General features: G+C 34.3%; 1 protein-coding gene across 2 annotated transcripts in view; it reads right to left on the bottom strand.

Annotated features, from left to right (window-relative positions):
* NAALAD2 (N-acetylated alpha-linked acidic dipeptidase 2) overlaps positions 1–27,172 on the bottom strand; it is a 56,558-nt gene that overhangs the window by 13,043 nt on the left and 16,343 nt on the right. For both annotated transcript variants that reach the window (XM_021665638.2, XM_064365389.1), the window contains exons 3-15: positions 25,919–26,105; positions 24,305–24,406; positions 23,190–23,315; positions 21,262–21,448; positions 16,889–16,982; positions 15,790–15,888; positions 12,429–12,514; positions 12,023–12,142; positions 11,836–11,918; positions 7,740–7,803; positions 6,751–6,818; positions 2,982–3,073; positions 649–739 (exon numbers count right to left, since the gene is read on the bottom strand). In XM_021665638.2, coding sequence (XP_021521313.2) covers positions 649–739; positions 2,982–3,073; positions 6,751–6,818; positions 7,740–7,803; positions 11,836–11,918; positions 12,023–12,142; positions 12,429–12,514; positions 15,790–15,888; positions 16,889–16,982; positions 21,262–21,448; positions 23,190–23,315; positions 24,305–24,406; positions 25,919–26,105 — 1,399 coding nt within the window. The remainder of the gene's footprint in view (positions 1–648; positions 740–2,981; positions 3,074–6,750; positions 6,819–7,739; positions 7,804–11,835; positions 11,919–12,022; positions 12,143–12,428; positions 12,515–15,789; positions 15,889–16,888; positions 16,983–21,261; positions 21,449–23,189; positions 23,316–24,304; positions 24,407–25,918; positions 26,106–27,172) is intronic.

Below are 27,172 nucleotides of genomic sequence, written 5' to 3'. Positions count from 1 at the left end.
CTACTGTAATCTTCCATTTGGTTTATGAAATAATTTATAACATTGATGAGCAAACATGGGATATGTTGGTTATATTCAAGTACTTGTATAGCATCAGGATGTCTGTGTGGCGGTGGTGCAAACCAGTCAGTGCAGAACAGAAAAGAGGATCAAGTTAAAAAGAGGAACTTGCTTTATTTCCCAACCAATAGTCCTTGACTCAGGTGACAGGCAGAAGTGGGAATATGAAGAGGAGCTACCAACAATAACGAATCCTATCCTAATACTTCTCTTGACTAAAATATGTTCTCCAACCGCATTTTTCCTCATGAAAAGCACAGCAGAGCCTGCAAGACTAGGCTAGAGAATGAGATTTTTCTGACGAATTAAGAAAATGATGTGAACTACTTAGTACTGATAACCAGCTAAGTGTCTGGCATTACCTTGTGAATCACCATTTCTTTGATTAACCATAACAATGAAATGTTCACAAAATTACTCAAATTACTTCCTTGTCCATCTGCAAAGGGACATGCAGTCTATCTCTATCCCTGGGACCTCTTCCCAGGCCACATCCACCAGGTGTCTGGTGCCCAACAACTCAGTGACATTCCTCGCCAAAGGACTGTAGATGAAATGTCATGTATTCAAACTGATAAAATGGCTTACCTTATTCTTAGTGTAACGGGCTCTGCCTGAAGCAATTCCAAGTCTCTGAAAATAAGCTTCAAAGTCACTTCCAGATCCCAACTTACTGATTCTAAATGTAGAATGCAATACACACACAGAAATAAATAAATGATACAAAATTAAATAGATGGGACAAGGAATTCTGTCCTGAGAATGGCAAGAAATTACATGTTACATTTACAAGAATTTTAAAAAGGTCAACCACCCTCAAGACATTTTTTCATAATCTTCTGGAAAATTGCTGTAAAATTAAAAGTAATGGCAAAAATGGCAAATACTTTTGCACCAACCTATAATAAGAATTGGGCTGTGCCACCAAAGACTGCAGCCTGGTGATGATACTTTCTATCATGTTTTCAGCATTTACATTTTTGTTTAGAGGGGAAAACAACAAAGACATGGGCCCTGCTCTCAGAGATGACCATCCCAGCACTTTGTGAGGCCAAGGGAGGCAGGTCACAAGGTCAGGAGTTGTGGTGAAACCCTGTCTCTACTAAAAACACAAAAATTAGCCGGGCTTGGTGGCGGGCAACTGTAGTCCCAGCCACTCAGGAGGCTGAGGCAGAAGAATCGCTTGAACCTGGGAGGTGGAGGTTGCAGTGAGCCGAGATCGCATCACCGCACTCCAGCCTGGGCAACAGAGCAAGACTCCATCTCAAAATAAAAAAAAATAAAAAGAAAATTGCCATTAAAAAGTCTACATTTAAGATCATAAAGAATCTAAATATGCCTTATTTCATTTTAGAAATAAATTTAATTATAATTTATTTATTTGCATATGATTAAGAAACTTCTATTGCTCTATCACACATATATACATACATAAGATGTAAGACATGACACATTTTTTGTAAAATAGTGGTAAGTCATGAAAGCAGAATATAAAATTGCATGTGCATTAAAAACATAACCATATATTTCCCAATGATTAGATTATTAGATGTGTTTTTGAAACTGAGCTCTTCAATGTTTTAAAAATCACTTTTGTATTTTACTATTTTTGTTGAATTGGCATGTGAAACTTTTATAGTGGACCCACATTCAAACTTTCACAAGACCAATTTGAAATGAGGAATAAAGCTATAAACTGTTACTATTATTTGCTTGTACATGTTCAGTATCACATATGAAATGCTTGAGACCAGAAGTATTTTGGATTTCAGATTTTTTCAGACTATGACTATTTACATATATGTAATGAGATATCTTGGGGATGGGGCCCAAGTCTACACTCAAAATTCATTTATGTTCCATATATATCTTATATCCATAGCCTAAACTTAATTTTATATAATATTTGAAATAATTTTGTGCACGAAACAAAGTTTGCCTTAAGTACTATAATGTGTGGAATTTTCCACTTGTGACATCATGTTGGTGCTCAAAAAGTTTTGGACTTTGGACCACTTCAGATTTCAGATTTTTGAATTAGGAACGCTCAATCTGTATTAGAAATGGCATTGCAGTAGAAAACAAATATATACTTTTTAGTACATAATGTTTAGAAAAAAAGAAAACAAACAAATTAAAATAAATTTAAGAAAGCTGCTGTAGCATGAATAAGAGGCAAAAAATAATATTTATATAAATTCTAAATTAATCACAAAATTCAGTGGTTATTGATAATGCTCCTTAATAAATTTATAAGCAAATAATCCAGCATGTTTTTTAACTTCATTATCATAATCTGAAGTTATATTATATATTAATACACCTAATACATACCTAAATGAAATTTTATGCCAGAATGCCAACTCGTGGCTAATAATGTAGCAAAACTATCTGGACTAAAAATTTGCAAAACTAGATCTATTTGTGCTCTAATATAGGCTGAAAGACTTCATGTGCTGGCTTACCTGCAAAACAAAGGCTGGATGGAGGCTTTTTTTTTTTTAATTTGAGATGGAGTTTCACTCTTGCCCAGGCTGCAGTGCAACGGTGCAGTCTTGGCTCAGTGCAACCTCTGCCTCCCGGGTTCAACCAATTCTCCTGTCTCAGCCTCCTGAGTGACTGGGATTACAGGCGCCCGCCACCATGCCCGGCTAATTTTGTATTTTTATTAGAGACAGGGTTTTACCATGTAGGCCAGGCTGATCTTGAATGCCTGACCTTAGGTAATCCATTCACCTCAGCCTCCCAAAGTGCTGAGATTATAGGTGTGAGTCACCGCACCAGGCCAAGAATTCTTTATTATCTTTTCTGGACTCAAATTATTGATGAGACATTTGAGAATTTCATGTTTGGAGAAACAGGAGGCAGAGGGGAATTTATAATTTATCCTATGGTAGGAAAGGTGCATACAAGTAACTTACCTAGGCAAATTTTTATTTTCAGGTGAAGGGTCTTTTTCCAACCAGCTTTCATACAATGATTTACTCTCAAACCCACCATCAGGGCTGGGGATCTAGAAAGATAAATCAAATACTGGAAATTAGGGATAGAAACAACTATATTTATGTCAAAAGAAAACTATATGTGATTTGTCATCAATTTCTACTTTTAATGACATGTACATATATATTTATATACATGTATATATAAGTTCCTTTATAGAACAATTATTTTTGCAAAAGGCACGAAATAAATCTAGCCCAAATTATTGTTCATTCATGATGCCTACCTGTGTTGGGAATTTTGCCATATACCTAAGATGTAATTTCCTGCTTATTTTGGTGAACTTTTAAATAGCATTTAAAATTTTACAATGTCATCATTTTAATGTTTGGCAGCTTAGATTTCTGTTAGTGGGAAGACATTGGAGAATACTTCAGATATAATATTTGCTTTTGTAAATTATTTTTGCCTAATAAGACCTACAAAGCAGTCTCAGAACAACAGGGGTGACATAATTTGAAGCTCATCTTAACCTTTAAGTCTTGGTTTTACAGGGCAGGCGGGGGTTAGTGGGGGCATTATTCTTTTAGAAAGTCTTATACAAAGTTAAAATTTTATGGATTTTTTTTTAAAAGGTCTACATTACCTCAGATTACTACTTGGGAATTTTAAGAGCTCCTATGTTTGTGTGCACATATATAAACATTTTTATTTCTTTCATTAAAGTACATTTACAAACTTATACTTGCTTTGTCTTTTGACACTCTTAAGAAGAGCCGGGCCATGTGATGAAAACATTGTGGGCCGTGGACTGTGGAGTCCAACTGGTCTATTTTAAATCTCGACTACTACACATATTGGTCGTATTTTATTTGCTTGTTTGTTTATAACCCTGATTTGCTCAAAAATAGATCCAAGGCAGACTCTACTTAACTAACTGTGAAAGGATCATAACTTTGTGAATCACTTCCTCTCTTTGAACCTTAGTCTTCTCACCTGTGAAAATGGGGATAATGGTTCCTTTCTTAAGAGAAGCAGCTGATATTTTCTCTGGCCTTCAGACAGAGTTGGTTATTCTAACTTCTGTGCCACTATTCTTAAAATGTTTTCTATAGATATTTACTAAGCTCTGAACTCAGAAGAGAAATGTAGAAAAAGAGACATAGTTTCTACCCTCTTGGACCTCACAATTAAATTGGGATACACACATCAAATACAATTTTTAACACAAAATTATAATAAGCATTTGAAAATAAAATATCAAAGTGCTATACAGAGATGTGGATAAGGGATGGGAGATAGATGTGTCTCTAGGTAAGGCCTTTCTGAGAAAATGGCAATTAAATTTAAGAGCATCTAATAAAGATGTTGGATACTGCCACGTGTTTTTGAACAATTTCCCTGTTTCAATCTCATCCCACTTATTTAGAGGCACAAATGTGTTGTGTTTACTGATAACACAAGCTCACGTCAGCCTTCAAGTAGAAAGTAACAGTGGTAAATCTGCCTTCTTCCATAGAATAATGGTAGGGCTGGGAAGTGGTCACTTGCCCTTAGCTTAATATGAATGAGATGGTACTTTATCACTGCATATAGGATCCACAGCTTAGAAATAGCTTTGGCACTGCACATCCTTCCCTACCAACATGCAGCAGCTGCAGAGATGTTCTGCTCATTTCCAGCCAGCTAACTGGGTTCTATTCTTCACTCTGCTCCTGCCAATTTACAATAGTTGAAAGAGATTCTGTTCCAGTTTCTACATCCTGCTTGGATGGAATTCCCAGTAAAATCCTCTTCATTTTCTTAATCATACTGTCTCCATCTAGTACTAATCAGAAATCACATCCCTTTGACCTAGACAATCAAGATTAGTTTCCCCAACCCCGAGAGTCAGGGTTTTGCTATGGCTTGCACTCCTGGGCTCAGATAATCCTGCTGCCTCAGTTGGAACTATAGGCATGTGCCACCATACTCGGCAAGGTCGGTCTTATCTCAGCTATATGCGTTGTCAGAATTGATAGCCCTCCTCTCATTTAGCAACACTTCGTCCCATTTCTTGCTCCATCAGGCAGCCACCTTTCTCTCCAAGCTCAGTCTTGTCTCTCATTCCTACCCTATCCTCACGTCACTAATATGGCTTGACTATTTGTGCTAATACACACTAGGAATTAATAAAATTATAATAATCAGTTTATAGGAGAGTAAAAACAAGTCTCCTTTGTCTACCGGGTCTTAGTATGCCCATAGATAAGCATTTATCTTTGTACAAAGAGGCACAGACATCAACTTCTATCAACCACCAAATTCTTATCATTCCTGACATCAAGGGCAGGAATCATCTCTCTAGGACAGCACAAACCATAAACTGTTCCAAAAAGTGTGCTCTCAGTAAAGATTTTCTTTTCAGCTGGCTTCTATGTAAGATGCTTTTATGGAACATTTCAATGAAAGGATTAAAGACATTAGCTACCCAAGATGGTTAGAGCATTGTGATTAGGAAAATAAGAGGAGTTTCATTTGGAAAACTAGTTTTTAAAGACATTAATGTAAAAAGAGACGGGTAAGATTAAGAGATTAGGAAATATTAATAGTACCCAGAGAGAAGTGATAGCTACTTCATATTGTTATCTAAGGCTGACCTTGAAGCAAACATTTTGACAGGTCAATTCTTTCACAAGGAACTATTTAAATGATGCTCACAGATATTAAATGAGTAGATTATAGAAGTTTTAGAGATTCAGAGTGCTTTAGATTTTGGAGGTTTTTTTATATCTATAACTCACTTAATATTTATAAAATTATTTATAAATTACCGGGAGATTAGCAAGCTTGCAGAATTATTTCCCTTTTGCCTTTAGACTTGCAACTACTTAATGTATTCACTATACTGATATAAAACAATGAACAACTTTGTTAGAAATTCTTTAATGATTTTTTCATAACACATTTCTGAACTCCTTGGCCCATTTGTTATGCCCCATTTCTTACCATCTTTCCCACTATCACCTTTTGCTTGGCAATGCTGAGCTATCTACAGATCAGGAAATACGTTCTTTCATACTTCCACGTCTTTTTTAGATACTGTGTCCTCTGCGTAGAATACCCTCTCCCTTACTTCTACATCCCTTCATTTGACAGTCCAAGCATCAGTGACTCTGTAAACCTCTTCTTATGTTCCTCACCTTCCCCCAGCCACCCTAGGATTTCATATTCTCTATTCCCTAACTTTTCTCCATCATACATGGTATCAAATATTCTAGTGAACTCTAATTCCTCATTTACCAGTCTGTGTCCTCTCTAGACTACGAAGTCTTTGAATTCAGTGACCTTGTCCTTTTATCACTACTGCTGCTATAATTCATTTTATAGAGCCTGACATATAGTGACCACTCAATGAATCTTGAATGAGTTGAATGGGTAGCTAAGATAGTTTTTGAACCCCAGGCCATTGTATTCCAGCTCAGTGATCTTTCTGCTATATCAAATACCTCTACCAGATAAATACATATTGTAACTATTTACACAGTTATTAATAAAGACTATTACTAGAACAAAGAAACTGGTGATACTGCCTTCTTAGTTATGTCATATAAGTAAACAGCATATTAAAGATTTTGTTTTGACTTGTTTATATGATTCATTCATGTTCTCTCACCAGCTTAAAAATACCATTCATTTAGGAGAGAACACATATTACTCATTTATCCATTCAAAAGAAAACATACAAAGACACATCTCCTAATATACCTGTTTTGTCAGTTCATACACTAATTGGTAAAGAAGGGGTGTACAGTCAACTCTGAGAGTATAATTGCCTGAAAAATAAATAAAACACAGAATATTATTTCATACTTCTAAGTGAGATTCCATTTATGTTTAATTCTAAATTTATTTTCTAATTTTAAACAAGATATAATGATCTTCAAATCAAAGACTTCATTCCCAAGGAATAAAACAGGGTGGAAATAGTTCTTCAGGAGCAAGAGAGGCTGCACCACATATGTGAATAGAAGAAGGTCCTGGTGGACTTCAGTTGCCAAGGCAGCAGCTCCCATAGTGATTTTAAGAGTCATTCTTATGGCAGCATGTCTTAGGGGTACTTTGGCAAAGGAAGTGGTAAGGCCATAGCATTAGTTTTTTACTTGTTTCATTCATGCAATAGTATATACCAAGGCATTAGACAAAACCATGTCAGTAATTATTATGTTCTAACATTTATTTAAAAATAATTACAATGCAATGAAACCCTAGAGACAGAAATCTCACATGTCAGATTCAAAAGGAGTTTGCAGTTCAAAAGGAATAAGTACAATTATTTCAATTTTTTTTTTACAACAAATACAGGAAATATTTCTAGACAAAATATCTGTAAAATCTTTCTTCTGAACTATTTCAGCCAAATTCGATTAATATCTCCATAGTGAAAAATATGTGGTTAATACTAGAGTTTTAAGTAGTAATTTAATATAGGCAAATAGTAAATACATTAAAGAAGTTAAAAGCAATAGCTTAGTTATGAATCATATCAGTTCTTATGAATCCTAATTATTTTCTTTGTGGTAAAATGAAAAATAAAGGTATTACTGAGGCATCTCATAGGAAGGGGATATCTGAGGTGGTTAGTAAGTTAGAATTTATAGGCTTAATGGATGGTCTACTACTCAACAATAAATAAAAATTACTTGAAATAAAATTTACATTCTGAAAATTGTACTATAAATTGAAAGAAAATTTACCTTCTATAGATGAATCTGAGTTGATGTAAGCAATGCTTCTCTCCTGGAGTACTTTGGCATTCTCCTATAGTTGAAGCGAAGTTGTTACTTAATTCACATTACATACAATTGTGAAAACGTAAACAAAATAAGCAAATTAATTTTGTGGAAAAGTGGTTTACAAATACCTTTCAGAATTAAATATCTATGTCTGCCTGTGACCATAATTTCTGAGAAAATGCAGAAAATCAGTTGGTTAACAACAATTATGCAATTAATATAAGAAATAAGGATACTATGAAGCAATAGCTACTGTTTATAGCAAAAGCAGACAGCCCTCAGGGAAAAAAATATTTTCAAAGTGTGGTTCCTTGATTCCCTGAATCAGAATATGTAGGGATGTGGCTCCCACACTCTAGGGCCCTGCCCTACATCTACTGAATCAGAACTGCTACAAGTGAGGCCTGGAAATTAGTTATTTTAAAATTATTTTTTATTTTTTATGAGACAGAGTCTTACTCTGTTGCCCAGGCTGGAGTACAGTAGCATGATCTCAGCTCACTTCAACCTCTGCCTTTCAGGTTCAAGTGATTCTCCTGCCTCAGTCTCCCGAGTAGCCAGGACTACAGGCACATGCCACCTACGTCCAGCTAATTTTTGTATTTTTAGTAGAGACGGGGTTTCACCATGTTAGCTAGGCTGGTCTCCTGACCTCAGGTGATCCGCCCACCTTGGCCTCCCAAAGTGCTAAGATTACAGGCGTGAGTCACCGTGCCCAACCAAAAATCTGTATTTTCTAATGGATATAACTAGTAATTGATTCTTACATACCCTGAAGTTTGAGATCCATTTAGAGTGGATACCCAAATAAATTTATCATTTCAAAAGTGAGAAATAGAAAATTTCCATTTGTTTATATTTACTATGTATATGGAGAAGTGAAAGAATAAAAATGAAAGACAAAAAATTACAGTGGAGGCACAGATAAAGACAAAACAAGACACAAACATACACAAACACACACACACACACACACACACACATACACGCACACACACAAATAGATGGATCGAAGAAAGATAAAGTAAAGCAAGACTAATTCACTTACACACAGATGGGAACATGCTGAGAGAGCCCTTCACCTCTCTCTCTCTAGCTTGTTAGCTTTCTAAAATACATTATAGTAAAAACATTTAAATCTGTGTGTGGTTATGGCAAAAATAAAAACTGTCACCTCTTTGCACTTGCTTGCTCAGCCAGGTGATAGTTGACTCCATTATAGAGAAATATAAAATCAAAGGTTCTATTATAACAGATTTATAGTGGAAATAAAGAAAATTCCTTATGTGTATTTAAAGAAGGTAAATATGCTGATGAATATAATCAAGAACCTGGCACAAAACTGGAAACTGTATTGAAATTGTCTTTTAATGCACATGTTTATAAATCAATGTAAAGCATGTTTATTATTTTATATATTGGATTTCTTTATGTTCAGCTGCTGAAATTTAAAAAACAGAAGCACATATTTATATATATTATGTATCACAAGAAATTACACGTTTCCAAAAGCCAATGACCTTCACCCACCACAGGAGCAGGAGGAAAAACAGATCTGAACTAATAAAATTTGATTCATCAAATTAATGTTATAGGTTCAAAATGCATATTAATAATATCAATGTGAAAATAACAATTCGCAGTGTAAATGTAATCAACAAAGGGTAAATGATACCAGACAAGTAACTGAGTGAGAATTTTACCCCTCTATATTTGTTTGATTCATATTTCTTATTATAGTATTTTAAACTAATGTAAGAGAAAATGAATCAGGAGGAAAGCATTTTTAAAACTAAACACAGTGGCAAGACAGGTATGCCATATTTTAAAGCAGCTCTGTAAAATCTGGACTTTAAATGATAAACAGCAGATGGTGGAGGGAAGGTAAGTACTTACGCACTGCACCTACCTAGAAATAGCACTGGACCCAGCGATCCCATTACTGGGTATATAACTAAAGGAATATACCATTTTATTAAACCAAAGGAATATACCATTTTATTATAAAGACACATACACATATATGTTCACTGCAGCACTATTCATAACAGCAAAGACATGAATTCAACCTAAATGTCCATCAACGATTGACCTGATAAAGAAAATGTGTTACATACACCCCTTGGAATACTGCACGGTCATTAAAAGAATGAGACTATATTTTTCTCAGGGATATGGATGGAGTTGAAGACCATTATCCTTGGCAAAGTAATGCAGAAACAGAAAAGTAAGTATCACATGTTCTCACTAATAAGTGGGAGCTAAATGATGAGAACACATGGACATATAGAGGAAGAACAACACAAACTGGGGACTTTCAAAGGGTGGAAGGTGGGAGAAAGGAGAGGGTCAGGACAAATAACTAGTGAGTACTGGGCTTAATAAATTAAAATTGGGTGATGAAATAGTCTTTCACTAGTAACATCACAATATTAGTTTCATAGAATCTCAAAAATTACTACATTTGAGTTATAGGTTTAACATTTCAAACTAGGTTTTTCCAAGTCCTCTCTTCACCTAGTTTTTAAAATAGCTTTTCCAATAAATTTCAAAATGCTATACATGTGAAAAACTAGGTGAAGTTAAGGTAGAGGTAAAGATGAAGAGAGAAGGGAGCCAACATTTATTGATCACTTACTGCATGGGTTAAATGAGTTAAAATGGATAAATCACATAGCTACTGTAAGACTCAACAGAATTATTATTACAATTATTATTATTATTATTATTATTATTTTTGAGACGGAGTTTTGCTCTTGTTACCCAGGCTGGAGTGCAATGGCGCAATCTCGGCTCACCGCAACCTCCGCCTCCTGGGTTCAGGTAATTCTCCTGCCTCAGCCTCCTGAGTAGCTGGGATTACAGGCACGCGCCACCATGCCCAGGTAATTTTTTGTATTTTTAGTAGAGATGGGGTTTCACCATGTTGACCAGGATGGTCTCGATCTCTTGACCTCGTGATCCACCAGCCTTGGCCTCCCAAAGTGCTGGGATTACAGGCGTGAGCCACCACGCCCGGCACAATTATTTTTCTTATTAATACATGATAACACTCTTCTAGAAGAGATGTGATCACAAATTGTGTGTTTATGGAGCTTAGTCTTGCAGAAAGAGTAAAAGTTTACCACTGGGTCAAGGCAGGCAGGAAATGCCAACTAAAGAAATCAGCTCGTGCAGAGTTGTTGAACAGTATGGCAAATCCCCACCACACAGTTGACCTGTGTAACATACCTGCAATTGTACCCCTGAACTTAAAAGTTTTTTTAAAAAGTATACGCTTACCTTTTACAATTAAGAACTTAGAGATTACTTTACAGAGAGACTAAAGGAAGAAGATGAAAGAAAAGGGGCCTAGGAGAGATCCTTAAATATAAATAATTAAGAGCTAGTGACAAATGACAATCAATCATATCTGAAGAAAATAAACCCCACCTCTGAAATGGTAAAGCAGGCCAATTTATTAAAGTAATTTAATTCACAGAATTATCACTTTATACTTAAAAATGAAGCACATATCTGTTGCAAATGCTAAAGTATACTTCTGGTTGCCATTTTACATGGAATCTGTAAATGTGAAAATATCATCAACATATGGCCATCTTAATAGAACATCTTTTGTTTTCTCAGATGGAAGAAGTCTAAAGAAACTTAAAAACTTAAAAATTAGCTCCAAGCATCTGTATCTGTTTTTAGATAATTCCCTTATCAAAAACATCTTGCCAATTTTGATTACTTTCTGAGCTTACTGATTTTACTTATTTTTTATAAAACAAATACAAATGGCAACTATAATATTCTGACAAGAGACAGTAAGTTTGTTTGTAGCCTAGTAATAAGAGGTTATTGCCAAACTGATGTGAAAGTAAAAACAACCCATTTCTTAAATTCTTGAGTCATTCTCCAAACCAAAACTATATTAGGTAATGGAATGTATTTTTGATCATCCTGAGATACGTGTGTGTGTGTGTGTGTGTGTGTGTGTGTGTATTTATATATACATATATACATGGTCCCTGTTGACCAAGAAAATAGTAAGAACCTTCTTTGTCTTATTTACCTCAGCCCATTCTGTGGAACCCAGAAGTCCAAATTCTTCTGCATCCCAGCTGGCAAAAATGATAGTTCTTCTAGGTCTCCAGCCTGGAAGTATTGTCAACACACATGGTTAGGTACAGCTGCCTAAAAATAAAAGAAAATTAAGTAAGTCACTTTTTGTCATCACCTAGGAAAAAAAAGTTGTTTACCTTTACTCATCAGTTTTCCAAAACTCCGGACAATTTCTTGCAAAACAGCAACCCCACTGGTTGGGTCAATAGCTCCAAATACCCAGGCGTCCCGGTGACCTCCCAGAATAACATACCTGTCTGGAAAATAGTATATTAAAAAAAAAAAAAAAATCCTACAACTTTGAATACATTATAAATATTTGTAATTTATGTTTTTAAATAAACATCCTCTTGCTTGAGTTTTCTGTATAAAAGACAAGAAACACTATAAAGTCTTTATTTAGAGTTGTACAATTTTCCCCAAAATTTAGTAGTTTCAAATCAGCCAAGAAAACACCTACATCAATTGTTGATTACAGTTTATCTTTACTTACTCTTTAATTTTTGTAAAAACAAAATGTTTTTAAAAGATTATCTGACTCACCAGGCTCCAGAGATCCTCTGATAGTTCCAATTACATTGTAAATCCTTGTAATTTTATTGATGTTATGAACATGCATTCTAACCTTCCTAGAATTTGAAAAGGAATAAATTACTCACTACAGTGAATTATAGAGTTTTTTACAGTGTTTTATTATTAAAAAAACTATTTTCATAATAGTGCTTTATCATGAAAAGCTGTGCAATAGCATCCTACCACCTAAATTCAATAATTGTTGACACTGTTGAACCATTTGCAAGTAAAGTACAGACATTACGCAAATTTACTTCTAAGCACGTAAGTATGCACCTTGAAGTCAAATTGTAAAAGCTGTTTTATATTATTTTCTCATAGCTATATTGTTATTTATTTGAAATTCAAAATATTTTATTATTCAAAATATCTTAGATATTTATTCTAAATTTTAAAAATAGACCTTACAGAAACAAATAAGACAGTCCACTATGTAATAAAGAAAAAAAGTATAAGCATGTTATTTGCATATATCTATTTATATTTATATTATATCCTAGATTCAGTAATTATCTTCATGATTATGGAAATGGTATGTAAGTTTAAGAGCTGGCTTAGTGTCACCTATAAAAAACAGAAAATTCTGTTGTTAAATGAGAATTTGGGAAGCTCCTGCTAAAATGCACAACTACATAATGACATGTTTCTAGGCCATCCTTGTTGATTCTGATTTGGGTCAGTCTTTTAATATTCATTCATGAGTTACAATCAGCCAAATTAGAAAACTAGGGAAAATATAATCAAGCTCAGCCAGACAGGAAAAAAAAACTGTTACTCACATTTTATGAATCCAAAATGACATGGGAAATTGCCACTTTCCCCAAGAGAACAAAATTAATCTTCATTTATTCGAAGGGCAGGGAGAGCTCAGTTGTTTCTGGTTTGTAATCATTTTTTAATGGAACAATGAATGAGCTGTCAAACCTTGTATATTGTTAAGAACAAATTCTGGCTTCCCCCACCCCACCAAAATACACTGTGCTTCTGATCTTTAATCCATTTGCAATATTCAACTAAAAGTACCTTAGAGTAAAACTAATCGATGGGTATTCTCATTTTTCATTTTAAGGCATTAAGTACATGATTTCTTTTTGCTAGCAACAGATAAAAATTTATAGCAGAAAAGTAGAAATATTGTTTAGCATGTGTCTCTAAAAATATAAGCCTTGGATACGTGATTAGGAAGAAACCCAAATTCATTGGTGTTGTGTCATTAAATGAAGAAAATTAAGTAAAGAAAAATGTAACATATGAGGAAGAAAAAGTTGGTATTAGTCTGAACAAAATATATAGGCTATCTGCTAAGATTCTCAAAGTGGCACATTCACATCTTTAATCCTATGTCTTTCTCGTTTTTAGTATTTTTGAGCTCCAGAAGAATATTTATTTGTCATATTATTACTTCAAACTCATCATGCTTCAAATAAACTGAACTCTAGAATGCAGGCTCCACAGGGAGGAGATTTTTGTCTGCTTTGTTCACTGCTGAATCCCCAGAACCCAGAATGGTGTCTACGGTATAGGAAATGCTCAATAAGTATTCACGAAATAAATGAATATGATCCTGTAAGGAAAACTGGGAAAAAATTTGGCTCATCCTTTATTGTCACCTCTACCTGTCAGTATCCTTAACTAGACTATTTTACAGCTCTGTAGACGAAGAAGTTAACTTGTAGAAACATGACAGTAATGCAAATAATTCAAATCACTGAAATGCACAATCTGTCTAGTGAAGGTTTGCGTTCCTTTCCTCATCGAGGAAGATTTTTGGGGGTTGCACTTAGAGGTACAATGGATTCATTTTGCAGAACCAGGTACGGGCAGCTTAAACCCATTCTTCATATCTTCTTTTGGCTCTCACACATAAATTCTAAGCAACAGTAGAAATTTAACTTTGCTGATACTCTGTATCTCTAGCTTTTATTTTTTCACTACTGATTTTGTGTTTTATGTTTCTGCTTTGCTTAGGGCAGATTAAGTTATTCCTCACTGGTGGCAGCAATGATTGGGAATTTGCCCTTATGTCTTGTCATTTGATAATATCGGTAAATGAATTAATGGACTATCAAGATTTCTGTGAGGTAAGACGTGAGGGAAACTAGTTTTTAGTTTTGTGGTTGTTTGTGTATTTGTCCACTTTGAGTTAAAACCAATAGAGAATTCTGTGCTCACAGTGAAGGAGCACAGCTTTTTTATACCTAGACCTAGGAATGTTTATAATTTTGAGTTTACTCTTTGTGACTAAACTTGTAGAACTGAAGTTACATGTTTTCTCTGTCTGTATGTTTCTGTTTGTAAATCAAAAAGCCTTTACTTTTCATTGACTAAGTTATGTTTTCCTTTGTCTGGAGGATATATGCAAATTAGATAATATAGTCTCTTAAATTAAAAGAATACTGTTCGATTGAATTTTAAATAAACACATATAAATCAAACATTTCTAAACTTATTATAAAACAAGGAAATTGGACTTCTAATACTTTAAACTTTCTGGAATAAGAGAAATCCTACAGAAACTACAAAAATATTCTGAGAATCCAAATTCACATAGTTAGGGTAAACTGTTAGCAAACAAGACTGGTTTAATAATTTTGGTTTAATAAAAGCAGCCATATGATTCATCAGTGCTACATTTCCCTCTCCTATTACATTTCAGGCAAATCAAACTTCTTAAAGTTCTGATCATGTCATGCTATTCAACAACCCTGTACAAGCTGATTTCTCTAGCTGGCATTTCCTGTCTGCCTTGACCCAGTGGTAAACTTTTACTCTTTCTGTAAGAATAAGTTCGATAACACATAATTTGTGATCACATCTCTTCTAGAAGAGTGTTACCCTGTATTAATAAGAATAATAATTGTAATAATAATTCCATTGAGCCTTACAGTACCTATGTGATTTACCCATTTTAATTCACTGAACCCACACGGTAAGTGATCAACAAATGTTGGCTCCCTTCTCTCTTCATCTTTATCTCTCCCTTAGCTTCTCCTAGTTTTTCACATGTATAGCATTTTGAAAGTTATTTGAAACACTATTTTAAAAACTAGGTGAAGAGAGAATTTTGAAAAACTTAGTTTGAAATGTTAAACCTGTAACTCAAATGTAGTAATTTTTGAGACTCTATGAAACTAATATTGTGATATTACTAGTGAAAGAATTCAATTTTTCATTTAGTAAGTACTTCTTAAGTAATGTAAAATGATCAGGTGTTGAGTAGTGAAAATGAGAAAAAGAGATAAGCAAAATGTACCTAGTAGAATAGTTATCTTGACATGTTTTCATTAAAAATATAAAACTTTTACAGGCTATTAAAGTAATGCAAAATTACCTGGAAGAATGACTCCCTGTAAAGCCAGGTCCGATACTGTAACTCACATTAAGGGCTCCCTTCCAGCTCTCAACTGGTGGAGCGATTCCTCCCAAGTGGCTGTCAAAATAAAATGAAAATGGCAGAAAAAGGCTGAGTATCACAGTTTCTAAGGACAAATTATAAAGTTTGATGACAATATTTTATTCATATATATAAGAATTATTTGTCATTTACTAAGTGCCAGGTACTGTCAAAAATCTCTCCCCTTGTGGCGCTCATATTCTAGTGAGAGAGTCATATTGAAATCAGTAAGTACAATATATAATATGATAGTGATAAGAACAAAGAAAAAATAAAATAGTGATGGCAAATGGCAAGCCCATCTCCTTATGTTTGACGTTAATTATGTGGGAACTTACTGAATCCAAGAAATCTTAAATATAGGAAATTAATGGCTGCATTAATGAGAAGAAATTAATTTGTAAAGAAGCTGCTGATTACACAGTAGGCACTCACACAATTATTAAGTTGTAATACTCATACAGGCATTTAAAAAATGAGAGTTGGGAGATATGTAAAGAAATATCAGTTATAATTCAGAATACAATAATTGTTTGCTATATTCTAAATATGGTGCTACGTATTTTATACATATGATCTCATAATAATTCTATCAAGGAGAAATAGTTACTAGCCTCATCTTACAAATAAAGAAACTGAGTCAGAGAAAGTTTAAGTAACTGGTCCAAGGTCATACCTCTGGTAAGTGGGGGACACTGTCATATTCTTATACTGCACGTCGAGCATAAATATCCAATTAATACCTATGAAAATTCAATTGCTTGAGAAATCTCCAATCAGAATTATCTTTGGACATAGTTTGGTATTTGAGAATTTCATTTGTAGCAAACAGAGCAGTATTTTAGTTTTATTTCTTAGTCACTAAGCTGACTACTTTTCTAAAATAAAAATACACTTTACTCTGTTATTCCTACTTCAGGACTTATTTAGTTATAAAACTTTATGTTTAACATAAGAATGCCATATAAGTTTGTGATGAGAAAACAGACACCTAGTGCAAAATATCTTAATCTCATATCCAACAAGAAAACTATACCGTAATAATATTTCTGCATCATTATATCCAATGGGATGTACAGGTATTTTGGGGATTCCCACTCCTTCTTCAACATCAAGTCTGAAAGTGTATTCTAAAACATCAAACGCATGAATGAAAACAATTTAAAAATCTAAGCAAAAGATATACAGGAATATTTTGCATTACTATTGCTTTGCTATTCATTTCCAATTATGCCAAAATTAAAAGTTCCCCCCAAAGTCAAACAATTGTTTTACTTAATACATTCTATTTAATAAATCATTTACATTTTAAGGTAGAGATGATCGTTTCTCAAAATTGTTTTGACATTTCACATAATTCTCTTGACGTTTACAAGAATATTTTAGTTCCTCAAGGATCTCCTGAATCCTTCTTAGAGAAACTTTATTAACCAGATGCTTAGAAAGTGTGACCCAGATTCTGAAACCATAAATAAATGGAAAAAAAAAAAAAAAACAAGGGAACATATGCACTCTTGGGAATAAATGAGAAACATCGTATTCAAATAGTAATGTAATATATTATTATTCAAGGAAGATTGAAAAATATTGCCAGCCTTAAAACCTCATTGGAATTGTGGCTTTTAGACAGTGTTAAAGGGACCAAATTTACCTTCATGCTTGAAACACCTTATTTTTTATTCATCTTATTTTATGTAAATGAAACACTTCAAAAATAATAAAATGTATAAAACAATAGTTCTATCATGAGATTTTTATTATTTAAGTAGCTTCACAAGATAACTGATGCTGAAACAAAAATTTTAGCAATATAATTACACAGTAAATCAGTAAGTATATAAGACTTTAATAACACTACTAACTTGACCTAGTTGACATTTACAGAATACTCCAACCAAAAACAGAACACACATTCTTTTCAAGTGCATATAGAATATATTAGATAGACCATATTCTTGGCCATAAAACACGTATCAGTAAACAAAAAAATCATACAAAGTATGTTTTCTGACCTAAATGGAATAAAATTAGAAATCAATATTAGAATGATACCTAGAACATCCTAAAATATTTTTAAATTAAATAACACATTTATAAATAAACAATGGGTCAAAGTAGAAGTGAAAAGTGAAATAGAAAGTATTTGGAACCAAATAAAAATAAAAACACTAAGCCTAGGCAACACAGCAAGATCTATCTCTAAAAATAAACATTAAAAAATTAGCTAAGCATGGTAGCACATGTCTATAGTTCCAGCTACTTGGGAAGCTGGGGCAGGAGAATCACTTGAGCCTGGGAGTTTATGGTTACAGTGAGCTATGGTTAGACCACTGCACTCCAGCCTGGGTGACAAAGTGGAATCCTTGTCTCCAAAATAAAATAAAACCACAATAAATTAAAATCTGTAGTATGGAGCTGAAGTAGTGCTTATAGGGAGAGGTATAGCACTAAATAATCCATCCTAGGAAAAAAGTTATGCTTCCAACAAATGACATCAGATTCCACTTTCGGAAACTAGAAAAAAGAACAAATAAAGGCCAAAATAAGCAGGAGAAAGGACGTGATAAATATCACAGCAGAAATCTAAGAAATAGAAATTGGCTGGGTTCCTGGTGGCTCATGTGTGTAATCCCAGCACTTTGGGAGGCCAAGGCAGGAGGATTGCTTGAGTCCAGGAGTTTGAGACCAGCCTGGGTGGCATAGCAAGACCCATGTCTATTAAATTTAAAAAAAGAAACAGGAAACAAAAATAATAATAATGATAATCAATGAAACCCAAAGCTAGTTATTTGAGATCAATGAAACTAACAAACTTCCAACAAGACAGATCAGGACAAAAGGAGAAAAGATTAAATTGCTAAGAAATGAAGAATGAATCCATCAAGAATGAAGGAGAGAATATCACTCTAGTACCTGCAGACAGAAGAATAGTAAGAAAATATTATAAACCACTCTATGCTCATAAATTAACAACTTAGATGAAATGAACAAAAATCCTTGAAAAATGCAAACTACCAAGGTTCACTTGAGAATAAACAGATAACCTGCATAGCCATATATATATAAGAAATTCAATTTGTAGTGAAAAACAGTTCTACATGAAAAACTTCAGGCCCAGAGAGACTCCTGAGGAATTCTACCAAATATTTATAGATAACATTGAACCCAGTCTTTATAAACTCTTGCGGAAAAGTGAAGATAAAATAGTAACCAACTCATTCTAAGAGGCCAGCATTTCTGTGATACCAAATGACACAAAGATATTGCAAGAAACTAAATCTACTAGTTAATATCCTTATGACCATAGAAAGAAACACACTTAAGAAAAACATACCAAAAATTCAACAAAATATAAAAGGATAACACATTGTTAACAAATAGGTTTTAGGATGAGAGGGTTGGATTAACATTAAATACAATCATATACTTTAACAAAAGTAAATAATAACATATGATCATCTCCACGTACATAGAAAAAGCATTTGGCAAAATCCAATAAACATTCCTAATGAAAACCCTCAGCATATCAGGATAGAAGTAAACTTCCTCAGTGTGACAAAAGGAATCTGTTAAAAAACTAGAGCTAGCATAATATTTAACAGAGAAAGACTGGATACTTTCCCAGTTGAAATGAATAAAGCAAAGATGTCTGCTGTAACAACTCCTATTTAACATTGCACTGGAGTACCTCTATCAATTGTATGTGAAAAGAAAGAAAGAAGAAAACATGTCCTGGGGTTCTAGCCAGTACAATCAGCCAAAAGAAAGACAGAAAGAAAGAGAAAAGAAAAAAAAGAACGAGAGAGAGAGAAAATGAAAGAAAGAAAGAAAGAGAAAGAAAAGAGAAGAGAGAAAAAAAAGAAGAGAGAGAGAGGAGGGAGGCAGGGAGGGACGGAGGAAGGAAAGAAGGAAATGCATCCAGATTGAAAACCAAGAAATAAAATTATCTTCATCTGCAGATGACATAATCATTTATATAACAGTGCTGATAGAAGCTACAAAAACCTAGCAGAATCGATGAATTTTACAAGTTTGCAGGATACAAGACCAATGTATTTCTTTTAGAAATAGAATAGTGCTTCTGTTTCCTAGTAATGAAAAATGGGAATTGAAACTTTACAATAGCATAAAACTGTGAAATGTTTGTGAATAAATCTGACAAAACGTGTGCATGATTCATACAGTGAAACTATAAAACTTTCCTGAAAGAAATTAAATGTAGAGTTATATTTTATTTATGGATCAGAAAATTCAATATTGTTAAGATATCAAGCCTCCCCGGATTTACCTACAGATTTCATTCGATCTCAGTCAAACTTTCAAGAGGCTTTTTGGTGGAAATTGTAAATTAATTACAAAACTCATATGGAAAGGACCAAAATTAGACACAACTTTTTGAAAAATAGAAGAGTTGTAACCTGGAAGACTTACACATCTGTTAGAATGTAGAATTAAAAAAACTGACATACTAAATGTTAGTGAGGACATAGCAAATAGAACACTCATACATTGCTGTTGAAATACAAAATGAAACAACTTCAGAAAACAATTTTATAATTTCTGCAAAAGTTAAATATCTAACTACCATATTATTCAGGCAGTCCACTTCCAAATATTTGCCCAAGAGAAATAAAAGAATATGTACATGCAAAGTCTTGTACAACTGTTCATTACACCTTTATGTGTAATAGCTCCCACACTGAAAACAATCCAAATGTCTATCTACAAGTAAAGGAATAAACTGTGGTATAGCCATTCAAAGGAATACTACTCAGCAAACAACAACAACAACCACAAAACAACTACTGACACATATGCCAACATGGACAGATCTCAAAATAATCCCGCTGACAGCAGAAAGCAGTATCAGTGGTTGCCTAGCAATTGGCATGAAGAGGGCAGGAAGAGTTGGGAGGGTGAAAATATAAAGAGATAAGAAGAAGCTTTTTTGGGGATAATGGTTGTGCTCATTATTTTGATTGTAGAGATATTTCACATATGTAAGTCTTCAAATTTTATGTTTTAAATAACACAAAAACTCATTTTTTAAAAAAATAGAAATGTATGATACAAAGAAGGATACAACCCCTGGGTTATTCAGCATACCTAAATTATCGTTTGTTAAGGAAGCATTACTTTAGGTATGAGGATCAGCAGTTCTGAACTCTAATAAAGGAAGAAGGAGAATATGAACTGACTGTTCCCTCCCCATGCCCACATCTCATGAAAATTTAAAACTAAAATAATACAAGAGCAAATGTTTTAAAATTCCTAGCAACAGTAATCCAAAATGACGTAAGTGTACCCCATTTTAGTTTAATATTATTCTGAACATGCTTGCTTTTACTCCTTCTAAAAGGGCAAGGGGTATTTTTCAAAAATTGGAGGACTGATAGGCTCATCCTTTACCTTTTGCTGGATAGCCTGGAGTGAGTGGGTCACCAGCACCATTCAAATTTAACACATTTCCTCTCTGGGCTGCAGTTCCAGGAAGATTCCATCCTTTGGGATACGGCTGTACATCAGGAGCAAAATAGTCAGCTGGATCTGAGTACAAGATGATTCCTATGGCTCCTGCTAACATGGCATTTTTAACCTGCGAGGGCAATGTGCAATTCATAATGCAGATATGGCAAACAATTGGCTTATTCATATAAGAAAGACATTAATTTAATAATGGAAGGATATTTAGACACTGCCTTTTATTATACCATTGCACATTCAGTTCTCTTGGCTTTGAACACAATTTACCACCTGTTAAATCTCACAGACTTCCATTAGTTTATGGTATTCTAAACAAGTTATGATTTTTTTCTGTGAAACATTTATGTTATTCCCCACAACTGTAGAATTAATGTCCCTTCTTTGTAGTTCTATATTGTCTATATTATAGGATGGCTCATAATGCATTAAAATATCTTTTAAATGTCTATCTCCCTATTAGACTGAGGATGTTTTTGAAAACATGAACCATGTCTTCTTACCTTTAAACACTGCCCTCTAAAAGCTTGCACATCATAGAGTAAGCACTCTACAAATATTTGTGGAACTACACTGATGTAAAATTCTATGCAGAGCAGTCGTATTTTTGTGAAAAATGGCCCAGGGTTTTTGTAAACATCTAACTATCTAAACTGGTCAAGAATAGGAAAATGAACCCTGTGAGATAATAAATTCTGCTTCTCCAAAAGTGTTGTATCAGAAGATGAATAATGGTCTTGATTCATAAAAATGTATTCCAATATTTAGAAAGCACTCTGTTTTGTCACTAAGAGTATAATCTGTCATAACTTTTTTGATGGAAAATTGATGTCTATCAAAATTTTGAAAGAATATAAGCTATTATTTAGCAATCTAACTTCTGGAAATCTATACTACAATAATCTTCACACAAATTTTTGAAGAATATATGAACAAGGATGTTCACAATGAAATTATTTGTAATAGTAACAAATTCAAGATAAGACAAACATTATCAGTAGTAGAATGGTTAGTTTATCAATTCTGTGAAATATGATGCCATCATTTAAAATAGTGAGGTAATTAATAAGCAGTTATGTAGAAGTTACTAAGTACCAGCCACTATCCTAAGTGCTTTCAAACAGTCATTCGATAAAGACTCTATGAGATTGGTGCTATCATTGGCATTTGCATTTTATACATGAGGAAGCTTTGCAACAGAGAAGTAAAGTCACATGCTCACAGTAAAAGATCTAGAATAAATAGAAGGCAGACTAGACCAGAACCCAAGTGATACGGATCTAGGGGTTCTATACTCTTAGCCGGTGTATTACATAACTCTCAATATGGGGACATGAAGAATATGAGTCATGGCTGAATGAAAAAAATAAAGCCACGTAATAGACAGTGTATAATGCCCTCTTTGTAAAAGTAGATAAATAAATACATGTAAAATGGGCATATAGGGACAGAGGTATTTATATTTCACAGAATTAGGTTTGAAAAAGCTATTAAGATTAATTATATTTGGACAATGAAGTGGGTAATGCAGGGGAGCTTTTCATTTTTTACTGTATACAAATTTTCTTCAATTAAATTTCCAAAAGCAAACATTACTTTTGTAATAAAAATGATTAAAAAATAATTTTCTTTTCCAGGTATGTGAGAAAACATAAAAACATGAGTTTCTGTGTACCCATGGCAAATAGGAAAAAAAAGAAAATTAATATTTGAAAGCTATTTTGGTAACTGAGAAGCAAGTTGGTCATTTATACTTACAGAACATATATATATATAATATATATATAAAATATATATTATATATATATTATATCTATATATATCCTCTTATTCTCTCTAGAAAAATAATACTGTACTTTATTTCCTCTGAAGATTTTTCCGTATCTGGCAATAACAATCTTCCCAGTACAGTTGATGCTCATCTCTCTTTCTAGTTTGAAGAAGTCTTCAGTGCGAGCATAGTTCACATATACAAGATCTCCCTATAGGGAAAAGAAAATATATACAATACTGCTAAAATTAAAGAAAAAAATAAGTTTGCTTCACAATATTACATCATCAAAAGTGTCTCCTTTCTTTATTTGGGGAATAATAAACAGACTCATGGTAATTATGCAGAAGTCATTAGAGAATCTTATAAAATGCTGAAAAAATTTAAAAAATGACAATGTTTAACATTTATTTATTATTTGGGGGACGGAATTTCACACTCTCTCTCAGGCTGGAGTGCAGTGCGCTATCTCTGCTCACTGCAACCTACTTCACCTCCTTAGTTCAAGTGATTCTGCCTCAGCCACCAGAGTAGCTGTGATTACAGACATGCATAACTACACCCAGGTAATTTTTGTATTTTTTAAGAGTAGAGACAGGGTTTCACCATGTTTGCCAGTCTGGTCTTGAACTCCTGACCTCCAATGATCCACCCACCTCAGCCTCCCAACGTGCTGGGATTGCAGGCGTGAACCACCACACCCAGCCAGACATATTTAAACAGTGTGTTCTGTTTTGAAGAACTCAGTGTATACTAAGCCACAGGAAATGGAGTAAACAAATGTCATTTTAAAGATCCTAACTATATTTAATTTCCAACTATTGTATTAATTTAAGAAATTCTTTGATATGATCTATAAGATTATGTCTATGAATCCATAAAAAATTGACATTATGAACAATGGAAAGAAGCTTGTAAAAACACCTACTGCCCTCACTAAATTAAAGGTGTTTTCATCAGTTTCTTTGTTATTTCAAAGAGTCGTATCTGCTTCAGCAGGGTCTGTTTTTAATGTATTTGTTTTCTTTCTTTTTTCTCTGTCTGGCGTTTTTTTCTATTTTATTTTATTACTATTTTTTAAATTTGGGGATGAGGTGTGGATAGTACAGAATATCAAACAATTGGTTTTAGTGCTCTATACAGCTTTTAGATAGCAAAAGAACCATTTACAAACTTGAATTAAAGTGTATTTTATTTTACCTCTGGCATGCCCTGGGCTGAGAAAGCATTATATGGTGGCACAATATTTGTAACATTCTCATATCCATCTGGTGGTGGTTCAAGGTATGATGTTTTGAAAATCTAGTAAGAATTAGAACATGTCATGTGGGAGAGAAAAATCCCAGATTATTATTAAGGTATAATTCATTTGGCCTGCAAGTATATGCTTCACATTAAGCATCCTGGAACTAGGTTCTATAATTAAATAGATAAATTACACTGACAACACTGAGGAAGAGCCTTATCATTATCACTGTTTTCCTAATAATAGAAACTTTTACAAATGCATGCAATCCCAGATAACCAAAAATATCCTTATAAAGTGTAACAGCAGGGCCGATCCTCTTTCTTTGACTATGTCTTTTCAGTTTCCTTTGTGGGCTCCTTTTCTTTCATCTTTATTTAAATAATATTAACCAAAGTTTTATCCCCAGCCCATCGCCTGCCTCTATACTCCCTCCCTGTGAGACTTGACTATCAAAATTTTACCCATAGCTATTATGCTTATGATGTTTACCTTAGCTAATATGTTTACCTTAGCTTATGATGTTTACCTTTCCAGATTCATTTAAATGTTTGATGGTTATTTCATCTTGGATGTCCAAACTCAACATGTCAAAATTCATATTTATCATCTCCCACCCCTGAGCCTGCTTTTGGTCTGCATTTCCTACCTCTATTAATAGCTTCAGTCATTAGTCACCCACATCAGACCGTCTAGGAGTCATCCTGAACTCTATCTTCCCCTCCTTCCCCAAGTCAATCACTAATCAAGTCCTGCTAATACATTTCTTTACTATTTCTGAAATCCATCCCTCGTCCTCATTCTTACTAACTTCCTAACTTAAAACTTTATTATCTTTTACCTGGACAATTGTCTTAAGACTACAAATTTAACCCCTTGCCTAGTCTAGGTGTAATCTACAGATGGCCCCGTCTATCAGAAATGACCCTCCAGCAACATCCTTCCCCTGCTCAAGACTGGTCATTGGCTCCCACGAACTGAAGCTGAAGTTTAAGCTCCTTAGGACAGCAGACAAGCCCTTCTGTGATCTGTTCCCAGAACCTAACTACTGGTTTATCTCATATCATGGCCCACTTTGTATTTTACACTTTTGAAATACAGAAAATCATTACATTCTCCCAATAATACTAAGCTAGTACATGCCTCCAAGCCTTTGCCAAAAGTTTGTCTTTTGTTGAGAATTCTCTTAGCTTATTTTGTCATGTGGTTAACTCCTTATGCCCTTCCATGACTCACATGTCAAGACTTCAGGAAACCTTCTTTAACTCCCAGGCTGGGCTGAGTGACCCTTTTCTGGGTAAATAATGAACTCTGATCATACCCTTCATAGCACTTATCAGACAAATTTGAAGTCTGAAATATTCCATTGTCTGCCTCACCTTACTTAGACAAAGGAACCATGTCCTAGTCTTCATTCTGGCCTCAGGACTTAACACCATGTCTAAACACATAGTGGACACAGAATAATTCACTATTAACAAATTTCTACTTTTACTTCACCCTACATTACAATCCACACAAAGCAGTTGGACTGTAAAATACAAAAAGTACCAACAATTTCACATTACCTCAATGCCATGTTCATTCACAATCGATATATAGTTGGCATTTGTCTCATTGGGGTAAGATAGCAGGACATCGTAATGAACCAACTTGGCTGAATCTAGTCCAAATTTCTTCCACTGGGTTTGGATTTTCTTGGCAAGCAAGAAATTTTCTTCTGTTCCTGCCAGATGAGGAAGCTTTGTAAAAGAACTAAAATGAAAATAAAATATAAGAGGGAGTTAAAGACTATGCTCAGACGATGTGCCTAAAAACTGTTCTAAATGCACTACTTACGCTTTGGGCATTATCGTTTCTATATGACAGATACAAGAAAATCAGCTAGTATTATCAGTTTTTAGATAGGCCAATTTTTAAGTTATTTATATACAACTATAGTGTTCCTATTACACTTCCTCAGAAAAGAACGCATTCCATGGTAAACACCATATCAGAGGCTCAGATATGAGAAGACACCCTGGAAGAATGTCATACTTCTATACCAATAATGTTCCTTTTTGCCGTTTATCAGAAAACAAAGTCATTTTGGGAAAAGAAAATAGATCTTAATATCTCACAGGGAGCACGTGGGCACTTCCACGTTTAACTTAAATAGTTCTGTAACCGGGTTTTTGGGGTGCTGGTGAGGCACAGCTCCCCCTAGAGAATGTTGTAGGTTCTTGGTCTCCATGAGGGCGCGGTAAGCTCATAAAGGTGCGTGGTAACCTTGCAAAGTAAATACCGGACCCAAGAAGTGTTGCAGAAAGGTGATTTTATTTAGGTAGAGAAAAGAGGGAAAAAAAGGAGGAGAAGACAGAAAAACTTCCAAGAAGAGTGTGGAAGGGGACTCCAGAGGGGAAATCCAGGAGGGGAAACAGAGCTCCCACTCTGTGGGAAGGGATTCCAGAGAGCTGGAAATCGGGTGTGGGTGAAGGAGCAGGGGAATTTATCCTGGGAGACGAAAGGAGTGCCTTTAAACTTTGGCTGGGGTGATTGAATATTCGTTTCTTCCCGTGCCCGTGAAATTCAAACATAAATAGTTAAATCTCGCGGATGGAGAGAGATGGGAGGGGGTCATGGCACTGGGAAGTTCTTGCACTTAAAACTACGCCCCCTTGTGGACCCGGAAAGAGAACACATTCCCTCACTTCTACTGTTGATTGTATCATGTGTTCAGATGCTTTTTTTATCTTATTGATGTCAAAGTCCATGCATTTTTATTTTTAATATCCCCTAGTGCTTAGTTCTTGCCTTTACCCAAAAAGTACAGGCTTGCTGAA

Source organism: Aotus nancymaae, unplaced genomic scaffold, assembly GCF_030222135.1.
Source record: "Aotus nancymaae isolate 86718 unplaced genomic scaffold, 86718_ANA_hifiasm-v0.15.2.pri h1tg000059l, whole genome shotgun sequence".
In the NCBI taxonomy this organism is placed as follows: Eukaryota; Metazoa; Chordata; class Mammalia; order Primates; family Aotidae; genus Aotus; species Aotus nancymaae.
Note: the sequence above shows the minus strand (reverse complement) of the source record. Positions and strands in the feature narration are given on the sequence as shown.